The 12,237-nt window shown below is 54.1% G+C and overlaps 1 protein-coding gene across 9 annotated transcripts in view; it reads right to left on the bottom strand.

Annotated features, from left to right (window-relative positions):
• Ldb3 (LIM domain binding 3) overlaps window positions 1–12,237 on the bottom strand; it is a 63,515-nt gene extending 51,278 nt beyond the window's left edge. For 6 of the 9 annotated variants that reach the window (XM_046450231.2, XM_046450234.2, XM_058581049.1 and 3 more), the window contains exons 1-4: window positions 12,079–12,237; window positions 11,858–11,973; window positions 2,795–2,946; window positions 2,254–2,329 (exon numbers count right to left, since the gene is read on the bottom strand). In XM_046450231.2, the coding sequence (XP_046306187.1) occupies window positions 2,254–2,329; window positions 2,795–2,946; window positions 11,858–11,950 (321 nt within the window). In that variant the 5' untranslated portion in view covers window positions 11,951–11,973; window positions 12,079–12,237. Of the gene's footprint in view, window positions 1–618; window positions 987–2,253; window positions 2,330–2,794; window positions 2,947–11,857; window positions 11,974–12,078 lie in introns of all 9 variants that reach the window. The other 3 variants (XM_046450230.2, XM_046450233.2, XM_046450236.2) reach the window with 2 other exon arrangements.

Raw genomic sequence — 12,237 nt, 5'->3', positions numbered from 1 at the left:
CTCAGAGTCTCACCAGCTAGACCATGGGGGGCCTGCCCAACCTAACCAGGGTCCCTGCAATCCCCCTCCCCTCACACCCTTGCCAGTCTCTCCACTGTCAGCTCCTGGGCTCCCTCTCCCAGGCAGCCTTCCCAAAAGACTCCCCAGTCCTAGGGAATTGGCCCTCTACCTGGAACTCTTCCCTGTTCCTGCCTCAGGGTTCCTGAAGTGTGTGTGGCTCCTGAAGGCAGCAGGCTGTCCAGTCCCATGAGGAGGGGTGTGTCCTGCTATGAAAATTTGGGAAATTGAAGTCTCACGTATGTAGGCCTGACTGGCTGCCTTAGTAGCAAGGCAATTGGACCTCAACTTAACCTTCTCTGGAGCCTCAGTTTCTTCTGCAAAAAGCCTGCATGTCACCCCCTGGGTAGATGTATAAAGCATTGATGTGCCCGGCTCACGGCAAACGTCAATAGGGTCTTTGCTTGCATTGCCCTCCAATGCTGCCTCATGGGCATAGGGTGGCTGGATTGAAGCCACTTCTCTCCAGTCACCTGCTCAGTCCTCTGCTGAGCACCGAGGACCCAGGTGGCCCCAGGTGGCCCCAGACCACCAGTGGAGAGCTGTGCATTCATTACCTACCCTCCTAGGAGTCCAGCACCTGAGGCCTTCCCTCGGAGGCTCATCTGATACATCTGAGCCATCTCCCTCAGGGTCTCTGCTGAATACAGGCCAATGGGGTTGTTATACTGCTTTGGCTGGCTCGGACCTGGCAGGACTTTCAGGCTGAGTGGGTCCTGGGCCCCCTCAGGGATGGCCTTGGCCCCTGGGCTGTCCCGTGGAGGGCCGAGGTCCGAGGCCTCCGTGTGAGAGGAGCAGATGGAGGTCTGGGAGAAGGAGGAGCTAAAGGTGCCCCTGAGCTCCAGGGTGCTTGGGGTGCCCAAGCTGGCCCTTGCCTCAGGGTTGGGGCTTGGTGCCGCCAGGCTGCCGTTCGTGTCCTGAGCAGGGTCCTGACACAGGGCAGCACCATGCAGGGGAGAGAGAAGAGAGTGGTTAGAGGCCACGCATGTGCAGTGCTTCTGCATAGACTTGAAATGGGAGGGTTAGTGCGAGCACCCTGCAGCCTGCCACCTGCCACCTGCCACCTGCAGCCCGCTGCCTGGAGCACCCAGATGGGACACTGGCACAGAAAGGTTTTGTCTAGAGGAGTGGGGGAGGCCCACAACTCCTAGCCTGCAGACTGGCTTCCACCTGGACACAAATGCAAAGCCCTGCACAGAAAGCCAAACCTATCTCTGGGGCCCAAGGAAGTGGTGTGGGGCCAGGGGATAGTAAGTAGAGGTCCCCTCCATCCTGTTGGTGTTCTCTCTTCTCCTGAGAGGGGCATACTGTGGACACAGCCCAGTCTCCTGGAATACTAACATCACACTGAGAACCACCCTGCCCCCCTCAGGGTCTCTGCTACCATCCAGTAGAAACCCAGGCAGATGGGATCCTCAGGGCAAGCCAGGTGGGAGTGCCAGAAGGGCAATTAAGGAAGTAGGTGGCCTATTTAGTCTTTTTAGTCCACTTCTGCAACTTCTCTCAAACAGCTCTCTGCCCACTTCCCCAATCTGTGATTTATCTCAACCCCTGTATGCCTCTTCTCCTCTGTCTTCCCTGCCCACCTCCACCACTGCCCAATCTGCTCCAATAGAGCAGGCTGCAGGAACCTTGGGCTGGGCCTTCCTAGCTTTGGGTCAAGCCCCTTGGACCGTGGGGCTGAACTGCTTAGAGGGAGTTTTGGAAAGACCCCTGAGCACAATGGTGAGGTCTGGGGCCAGGGCTCTCCATCCTTCATCACCTGATCTGCCTGCCTCTAAGGCCACAACCAGTTTTTCTGACAGGAAGGTGGGCAAGTAGGAACTAGAGGAAGAGAGAGACGTGTGGAGGAGAAGCCCTGAGGGCCAGTAGGCTCCTTCATGCCTGGGAGTGCCTCCTTGGTTGATTGATATGAGTTGAAGCTTCTGCCATGGTCACTCCCAGCCCTAGTGTTCTTGGACATCTTGCTTCTGCCTGGCCAGAATAACCACCTCTCTTCTAGAACACTATTGCCCAAGCTGGCTTCCTATCAGCACAGCCAGGGGACCTGGGATGGTGGCTAGCATCAGGCAGTACCCCACATCTCAGTACTTCATGGAGGGCCTGAATGCCTCTCCTGAGAATCATCAATGGCAGGGCAGGGGCAGGCAGGAGCCACAGCTGAAAGTGGACCTCACTGCGACAATCTGCACCTACCTTCTGGTGAGGGATCACCGGCAGAGGGGACTGGATGGGGGGTGCAGTTGTGGAGATGGCAACAGGACGTTTTGACCTGGAGAAACCAGAAATGGGAACAAGTGAGGACAGTTGCCCCTGGGGCCAGGATATTCTGCCTGGGCAAGGCTACAAGGGACAGTCAGGTTAGAGGGCCTGAGGTTCACTGTCCGACCAATGGCTGGGTCTCCCCGGGAAAGGTTCTTGACCCGACCAGAATGGAGAAGTTGTAGACCTTGGGCACTCTGATCAGTACCATGGGCCCCTGCTATGTCCTTGGGAGGCTGTCTGGACCAAAAAGCAGGAAAGATCCTGGTTTCTAGGTCCCATACTGGCAGTACTGTTGCTACTGTCTCTGAGCCTCATGTGTAAAGTGAGGCAGTAACATCTTGACAGTGACTTGGACTAGTTTTTTCATAGCACAGGGCTGGGCACATTCAATTGTTAGGGACAACCCCTCTTTTGCACCTACCCCATGCCCACTCTCAAACATCTGGCCCTGCTCTGAAGAGATTCCACTTACTTCTGCAGGGTGAGGCTCAGGTTGTAGCTGGCAGACTTGATCTTGTTCTGGGCTTCCAGGTGGGTCATAGTGTCTGTGTTGACGCCGTCGATGGCCACCACAAGGTCACCTTGGCTGAGCTGGGACTGGGCTGCCTTGCTACCTGGTGTGATCTGATTGGACAACAGAAGAGGGATGAGCATAAGGAGGCTGGTCCTAAGGATAGACCAGTCCTTAAGGAGGAGGCATATGGACTATCCAGTAGAAACCCATCGTGTTGTCTTTCATTCACTATGTTCATACCTGCTGCTCACCAAGCCTGCTTCCTCTACCTGGAACATGGATACTATATTTCCTAGTGCTTTGTATCCAATTATAGCAGTGGTACTAACTCTGGTCAGTGGAATGAGAGGGTAAGTAATGCATGTCACTTCCAGGTCTGCCCTGCCATCATCCTTGTGATCCTGCACACTGTTTGTTGGCTAAGTGCAAAGGATGGAGAGGAGCACAACCAGGCCGCTAACTGGAAGGGGCCTGGATCCTGGAGTCCCTGCCTGGAGGAGAGATGATTAAGGAACCCCACATCACATGCTGTAATAGACTTTCATTGTGCTGAGCTATTGAGATTTGGTGTTCATTTGTTACATTAGTTAGCCTACTATTACCCTTGTACTCTAAGAGCCTAGCACTTTCCAGGTCCCAGGCGGGAAGGGAGACCTAGGAGTAGAAACTCAGCACTCCCCATCCCAAAGACACTGACAGGCCAAGGGGCAGGATAAATGCACCTACTCAAAAGCATCCTAATGTCAGGGGCTTCATGCTACCATGGCAGGTGTATAGAGGGCGGAGGGAGCCATCCACCCGCCTAGGTGAGCAAAATTGGCTGGGAAACAGGGCAGAGTCCAGAGGTTCCATCTCCAGTATAACCTCAGAGAATACCATTGAGATCCTGCCCCAGGAACACCCCATGGGTTATCAGGAAGGCAGGCCCCGTGGGATATTACTTGGTATGCCAGGGTGGCTCAGACTGTGCTCTCGAAGGCATCATGCCCAATGCTAAATTTTGCCTGCCTGGCTCCAAGTAATGTCACCCTGAATGCCATGGAGGCCCCACCCACAGTGATGTTCAAAGTACCTGGTGACACCACTTAAAATGGCGTGATAAACTGCCCTTAGTGATAGCCCTATCCCAAAGATAATTTATCGGATGTCATGGAGACTTTAGCTTCATTCCCTGAGATTTTCCATTGAATGTCCAGCCCCTGCTGATATCACATAGAATGACTTTAGGACTTGACCCCAAGACACCATACAAGAGGCCCCTACTTATGACATCTGTGGAATGCCAGGTACACCCCATCCCCAATGATATCACAGGAAATAGGAGGCTCTGCCTTCCCACCCTGACTCTGGCTATGGCTGAAGGGTGTCCCTTGGCTTTGCCCCCTGTACACACCCACCAGCTAGTACTCTTGGCTTCTATGGGCACATCCTAATCACCTTCTTGGCTATGATCCAGGGACAAGGCCAGCTCCTAATGTTGGCAAAAAACAGATTCTGGCCAAGGACTGGGGATCATCCTAGAAGGAGTCCAGAGAGGACTTGGGGACAGTCCTGTGTCCCATGTGCCAAGCCTGGATGGGCCTCCAGCTAGTTCCTGGGCTCACAGACATGGATAGAGGCCTCCTGCCAGGCCCCTCACAGGGAATCCCATTTAAATCAGGGTGCCCCGCAGTCACCCATCTCCAGGCCACTCCCAGATGGACTCTACAGGGTGCACCCAGAAACTGAATGGCTTTTGCATAATCACAGCACCAATCTCAGAAACACTGCCTATACAATGCAAATGATGACAGCAAAAACCTGCCTTTGCAGCCCTGGGTGTCTTCTTAAATACTAGCCATATTGTATGCAGAATACCCCTCCTTCAACCCCTGAATCTGCAGGCTAAAAAAAGGACAATAGAGAAACACATGCCTAGATTTCCAGGAAGCCCAGCTCAATCTCCAGACTCCATAGGGGCAGATGCCCTATAGAACTACTTGGGATTTCTCCAAATACACTCTTCTCCCTAAATTTGTTGCTATACGGATCCTCTTCTAATGATAGGAGTGTGTTGCTGCCTTGGAGAGGGGCAGTTAACCAATAATACTGAACAAGACCAAAATATTTTCCTAGACCAAGAGGGGACTCATGAAGACACAGAACTGCCTCGCCCCACCAGGCTGTGCTGAAGAAAATCTACTTGCATTCTGGCTTCCTGTGCAGGGCTCTGCCATCCCCAACAATTCATTATAGACTTTTTCCAACATGGAAAAAGTTGAAAAAATTCTACAGTGAACACTGAAATACCCACCACCATAGTTCTGGGATAATATTTAATTCATCTTGCTTTACCACACATCTATTCCGCTATCTATCCATCCTCCAATCCTTATTTCAGAGGGACTTCGAAGAAGTTACAAACACTATGTGCTTTTATTCAAGGTGATTTTTGCAACTACTATACTGTTCCTAGTGCACTGTCCACAAGGCTCCCCCAGAGCAGGTCACACCTGAGCAGGAAGATACCTGTCATGCTTGTCCCCATGCTTATTACCTACTGCTTATTACCTCATGGTGTGGCTCCCCATAGTAGGTAACTCCCAGCATGTCCGCTCCACAGCAAGACAACTTTATAGGATGATACACCCAGATGCTTCTTACCATCTACAGAAAAGGGGTTGTCTCTGGCAGCAGAAATCTGGGGGAGGGGAAATACACAGCTGCAAATCTCACACAAAAGGACAGGATCTGCAACCACAGAAGAAACACTGCCAGGCAGGATGGGAGCATCCAGAAGATCATGCGAGTGTGATCAAGGGCACCAGAATGATATCCAAAGGAGGATGGGCCCTATCAGCTAGGGCCAGCTGCAGGCTAGCTGGAATGCCCTTCTTTCAGATTTGCTTTGGTGACATCTTTCTCTCTCAGGCATAGGCCAGCTCATGCCAGTCCTTCCCTTTGGGTCCTGCCTGGCTCCTCCTCATCCTACAGGTGTGAGCTGGGGTGATCCTCGTTCCTGAGGAGAGCTCAGCCTCCCTGGAGCCAGATCAGTAGCCATATACCCTGCGGGGAGCTATGAGCTGGCTCCAGTCTGCCCTTGGCGCCTCTCTCCCTGCGCCTGTGTCTGCTCATCAGGGCACACAGCTGGCCTAGACTTTGGCTGCCCCAAGCAGTGTCAAATGTCCCTCAGGGTTGGGTGGGGTACAGATATACTCTTATAGGGAGATGCTCTTCTGTTCTGCCCAAGTGCCCTTACAGAAGGCAGGATGGAGGCAGGAACCCCAAAGGCAGCCAAGGGCCATCAGGTCCTTTACCCTAAACCCAGGAGCAGACTGCCCTGGCTGGGAAAGAGAAATGGCACCCTTGGACCCTTGTGCACTGCCAGAGCCTGGGCTCATGAAAAGTATAGTCCAGCATGATATGTCTGTGCATCTTTTATCTGACTCTCCATCCCTTTTGTACCAGAAAAGACTCAAAGCTCCCAAATTCTTGGAAGGGTTTCTTCTTTATTTTTTCTTTTAAAAAAATCTTCCTACTCCATTTTGGGCATTTAAATTCCTCTCTGAAATGAGTAGTTTATTTCCACCTCACTTTTCAGTTTTCTTCAGTTGACAGACACCTCTCAACAGGGACCCCCAACCCTGAGCAGATCCCAGAGACCCCCAGGAGGGAGCACTGATGACAAGCTCTGGGTATTTGGATATTTGGAGGCCAAGTTCAGCAACCTGGCTTACAGGAGCCCTTCTACCTTGCTGGGCTGTGGTCTTAGGGCCCACCAGAGGGTGGCACAGGAATAGCTGGTACCAGGGTCATCTGCATGCACCTACAAGGGAGGCAGCAAAAGAAAGAGCATGGACTTTGGAATGAGCTTCCCTCAAGTATCCCGTCGAGAGAGTGTGACATCCCTCAGGATGATTGTAAGGACTATATTATTAAACACGGGATTGTGTAAGGAGGGTGCAGAGCTGAGAAAGTTCCAGAGAAGCTCCAAACCAAGAAAGTGTGAGTGCTGACTCTGTCCCCTTCCCCCCACCCCCAGAGGTGCCAGAAGGGCTGAAGTCACCGGCCTTATCCCCAGGCTCCACAGGAAACAAGATCCAGCGCTGGCAGAGGGTGGGAAGCAAGAGGTCAGCCCCAAATGACCAGTACTGAGTCAACTGCTGTCCTTACAGGGGCCCGGGTCAGGGGAATTCTATCCAAGGTCCCAAGGAAGTAAGGTGCCAGTAGGGACTCCAGCACACCCAGGCTGTGGCTTCCTAATCCCCCAGCACCCTGGCAACAGGGACAACAGCTGGCAGCCTCCCTGCTGGCAGTTGGGCTCTGTACAAGCTTCCAGCCATCACTCTTGGTACTCAGCAGCAGGCAGGCTCCTGCCTTCCGTCTCTTCTGGATTTGCCAGGTGTGGCAGGGTAGGGCCAGGGGCAGGTAGTAAAGCCTTAGGAGATTACAACTTCCATAGCTCCTCCTCCCAACCCTTCCCCGGGATTTCCCCCTGAATCCCTGGGTACATTTTAACATTTTTAACATTGTGTGATTAAATTACCACTGTGCCATGCTTGCTCCCTTCCCATCTGTCCTCCCCTGGGGCCCTGCCCCAGCCCTCATCCTCTCACTGGAACCTCTGTCTCCCCACAGCCCCCACTCTCCAGTCCCACCTCGGCCAATAAATAAGTCAAAATTTCTTCAGTGTCCTGCCTTGTTTGTTCTAATTGGATCCTGTCTCGTTTCTCTCCCTTTGTCACCTCCAGACTTCCGAAGAAGAGACTTGAAGGTCTCAGCCCCATTACTCCCACCCCTCTCACACTCAGCCATCCAGCTTTGGCCCCCATCCAGCCACATATAACAACAGCCCCCCTATGTTCAAGCCGGGTGGGTGGGGTTGTCACTGCTCCTCTCTAGCTGACCACGCCCTCCCCTGCCTCTCCAGGCCCAGCCACTGTCCCTCTCCTCTCCTCCCGTCCAGGCCTATAGCTCTGTTTACGTCCTGGGTATGGCCAGTAAAATGCTCTCCTGTGCACTTGGCTCTCAGGGTCTCCCAGCAAAGCCAATTTCATGCCTCTTAGGATGGAGAAAGCTGTGTTTGGCAATTAGAGGACTGGAGATGGGGCCCAAGGGGAAGCTGCAATCAGGGGCAGCCCCTGCACGGGAGGGAGTCATTCAGAAAGGGAAGGAAACTGGGGGGACCTCGGTCCCCAGGCTAGAGGGATGTCCACTTGGGGCTCTGTCCTCCTCACATCTGCTGCCCCCCAATGCCTTTAACCCAGGCTTCCTGGGACTGCCCGTGCAGTTGCCCTTGCTCTGGTCCAGAGGCCTCTGAAGGTCCCCTCCCTAGGATCTAGCCAGCTTTCTGTCCACTTCCTTCAGAGCTATCAAGGGGTCAGAGATAGCAGGGAAGGCCTGGTCTGGGGAGAGGGTGTCTCTAAGAATTCATTCCCAGCTGTGACTCTGCGGTCTTCACTTATCTTCCCCTGTTTGATAGATGGATCGCTGGAGGTCTCGGAGGCTTGCCTGACCTTCAGTGAGGCTATAAACAGCACGGCCTGTCAGCACTGCTAGGCGCTGCCTGAGTGACAGTGAGACGTGCTCCAGCGACCTCAAAATTCCAGGAATTGCCTGCACAACTACCCCAGAATAGTCTTGGCTTGTCCCCATCTGTCTCCCCAGGGATCCTCTGTTCTCAGTGTCCCCACCTCAGCTGGGAGAATCCAATAAATACTGAAACCGAAACCAGCATAAAAGCAGAGGCTGCTGGACTGGTGTCTGCCAGGTGAGGTTGGTGAGGCCCGGGGCTGGAGGCCTTCCAGCAGAGGCGGGCCTTGCCTGGACCCAGACTCACCCTGCCACTCTGCCAGCCTTGCAACCAGCCAAGTGGGAAGTTTTCTTACATTTGTACTCTCACACCTAGAAGAAAGCACTGTCCCTTCCTCCAGAGAGTTCTGGCCTGGCATCTCTTTGAGGGGGACAGTCCCGGTGCAGCAGGGCCCATTTTACAGATAAGAAGACTAAGGCTGGACAGATGATGACAGAGCTGAGAGTAGCAGAGCTGAACAAAAGCACAGCACCTTCATAAAAATGGGGGCATAACAGGCATGAAGGGGTAAGGCCCTGACTGTGGCCCCAGCCCCTGGCCAGCTGCTGGGGCAAAGCGGGGCTGGGCCTTTGGAGCTGCTCCCTCCTTGGCTGCTCCCACCCCTCCCCTACTTCCTGGAGAACTGGCTGGGGTTGGGGAGGGTGGGGTGAGAGGGCAGCTCATGTTGCAGGCCCTACCGCACCTGTCCAGGATAAATAAAGGCATTTCCCCTCCACTCTCCCAGTCCCCTCCTGAACCCCCTTCTCTGTGGGTCATCCTTTGTACACTAGTAAAAGTACCCTGTTAAGACCCACAGAAGGGAGCCCTTGCACGGCTGCTACTGCCTCAGGTTGCTTTAGTGGGGCCCATGGACAAGGCAGGGCTGGGTATGGGAGCTACCACTTAGCCTGCAGGTGGCGGGTATCCTTACAGGAGGAGTTTCAGTGCCTGTCTGCAATTGAAAGGGTGGGGCTTCTATAGTCAGAGAGGTGTGGGAGCAGGCATGGGTGTTAGGTACCACCAAGACATAGGAATTCCACCCACCACCACTTCTGTGCATAAATGTGAGTCTCAGGTTGATGGCTGCAAGGTGAGGAAATCCCAGCCCTGGCTTCCCGATCACCCCCTTGGATTGCAGTGAATGTACCCTGAGGGTTCAGGTCCCTATTGAGAATGAGTATGCTCTGCTTGGCCAATTCTCCCCACCCCAGGACTGCCAGTGGTGCCCTGCGGCAAAAGCTTAGATCAAGACTATGAGCAGTATCCACTGGCCAGTCGTGAGAAGCAGATGATGGCTAGGGTGGGAGTGGGGGTCCTCCAGAGTTTTGGCACTGCATCTCTTTGAGGGGGCTGCTCCTGGTGCAGAAGGGCCTTGTGAACCCCAGCAGGAAATTTCACAGCCCTGGTGTGCACAGAATCTATCTGGCCAGGAGCACTGAGCCTGCGATACCTGAGGCCAAGGTGTCCTCAGCCACCAGTGTTATTTTCCAAGGGACTTCCTGTCTTGGGGAGGGTTCCAGTGTCCAGCCTACCCTGATCCATGGCCTAGATGATTTGGGGTGTGTCTCAGAAGGAAAATGCCATGCCTATCCCCCAATGTCCTAGATGGGTTCTATTTTTATAAGTCCCCCCAGTCATTGGCTCCCGCACATCCCAACACACCCCCTCCCCGAGTGAGGACATTCCTCTTGCTGTCTAGCTTAAGGTCTCTGTGTAGCCATTTAAGCCCCTGGCCATCTGGAGCCAGGTGGTGCATAGGTCCTATGTGAGGTCATTGGCTATCCTGGGTCCACTGAGCCTGGGGGCTAACATGCACCCACAGGATGGGGCAGGGAGAATCAGCAGCAAGCCTTTAGGGTAGTGGCACTGGGAGAGACTTGGGCTCAGTTCCAGGCATGGGGAGGTTGGAAGGCTCATGAGAATGAGAGGAAGGGCCCACCTTATACTGGGAGGAGATGGGCAGCTATGGGGTTTGTGGACTGTGCAGGGACTAAGGTAGGCTAGCCACTGGGCTCAGACATCACATCATTGAGGTAGATGTGCAAGGCTCTGAGTGTCTTTTCAATCTGAGACTTTCTGGTCTTCAGGATAGTAGGCGGAAAGGGGCAGAGACCCAGATCTCCAGCAGAAGGGCAGAGGGCAAGACCAGCATCTGAGGAGTGCAGATCCAAGGCTCCCAAGGTTACCCTGGGTGGAGCTTCTCCTTTGTAGGGTCCCCCAAGTGCCCATGCCATGTTCTCAAATCAAGACTACTCTTCCAGGGGGCACTGACCCCTGCACTTTTGCCCCTTACCAGAGCACCTTCGGGTCTTCCCGACTACCTACTGCAGTGCTGTTCCTAGGCCCAAGATAAGTCTGCTGCCCTGGGGAAAGAAACCACATCCTTTTCCCCCAGGTTAGTAGCAGCCTAGATACACCTGGCCACCCACCATGTTCCCATGACAGCCTGGGGGGCCTCAGCTGGCCCCTTCATGCCAGGGTTTCAACCACCCACTAGGCAGGGGTTGTCTTTGCCCCCTTACGTGCCTCACTGTTCCTCCTGAGCTCTGGGGCTTTCAACCCTGGCTCTTCCAGGAATTGCTGGGAAGTGCCTTTATCTGACAAAGATTGACTGGGCACCTATTCTTTCCCAGATAGTAGTGTAGATGTGGGACCATAGTAGCAGTTAAAACAAAGTCCTTCCTTCTCCCTTCTTCTCAATATGTCTAGTTTTAGCCTCTCTGGGCTTCAGTGTCTCCAGCTGGAAGAGAGTGGTGGACCTCCCAACCCACAATGTTCTGTCCTATGCCTCCCAGACACTGCAGGGCCAAGGGGCCATCTCTCCAGGTAAATCTGGGGCCGGGGGAGACACTAGACAGGCAGGAGGATCAGGCAAGCCCTGGACCAGTGAGGGATGAAGGTCCAGAGCGATGAGCCAGCTGGTGCACGGTCCCTGACTGGTCCATGATAGCAAGAGAAGAGGGACTCGAATGGAATTGGTGCTGGGACTCAGTAACAAGCCTGCCTCCACATCACAACAGCAGGGCAGCAGGGGCAGCAGTCTGTCTATCCGTCCATCCACCCACCCATTACATGCTCTTTCCCAAAGCATCTACAAACTTTGGGACTTTAGGGAGGGACTTTAGACTTGGGGGCACCCAGAGCCTGCCTGCCAGAGAAGGCGCTGTACGCTCTGTCCACCTGCCCGTCCACCCTGCAAACTCAGCATTTCCTTCTCTGCTTAAAACACCCAACACCTGCCCATGATGTCACACTCTAGTGGGCAAACTCTCGGGGACAGGCTCAGGTGGGCAAACACCAGTGGTGGCCAAGACTAGGAGATCAGTTCTGTCGGAACCCTCAGACAGGGGATAGGGTATGCTCTGTTTTCCAAGAGCCTGGAGAGGACAGACAGACAGATGTACATACGTGCCCTCTTCTGAGTGTGCCTTGCCCCTTTGGGTGCCAGGCCATGAGCAGTGTGCACTCACCCTGGAGATAGTGAGGGGCATGTTGAAGTCCTTGCCTCCCTGCAGACGGAAGCCCCAGGGTCCGGGCCCGGTCAGAGTCACACTGTAAGACATGCTGGTGCTGATAGTGGCTGCCTCTGCAAAGGGTAAAAAGAATTAACTGAGGGGAGACTCATGCACCCCACCTCCCCAGCCCACACCTCTGCCTCTGCCCTGCCCGACCCCCCAGTCCCCGGCCTTGCCTGCTCTGCCCCTTGCTGCCTAGACAGGCTGTGCAGAGCTCCTGGGAGGCTCCTAAGAATAGCTGGGAGCGAATGCCATCGACACTGATATCTGCCCTTGCTGCGCCCATAAATGGACTGTAACCCTACACTGTGCCCGCCCGCCTGTGGCCTCCCAGC

The sequence above is a fragment of the Marmota monax genome, unplaced genomic scaffold (assembly GCF_021218885.2).
Source record: "Marmota monax isolate L192 unplaced genomic scaffold, Marmota_monax_Labrador192_F-V1.1 WCK01_AAM20220418_F8-fsc00004, whole genome shotgun sequence".
Lineage (NCBI taxonomy): Eukaryota > Metazoa > Chordata > Mammalia > Rodentia > Sciuridae > Marmota > Marmota monax.
Note: the sequence above shows the minus strand (reverse complement) of the source record. Positions and strands in the feature narration are given on the sequence as shown.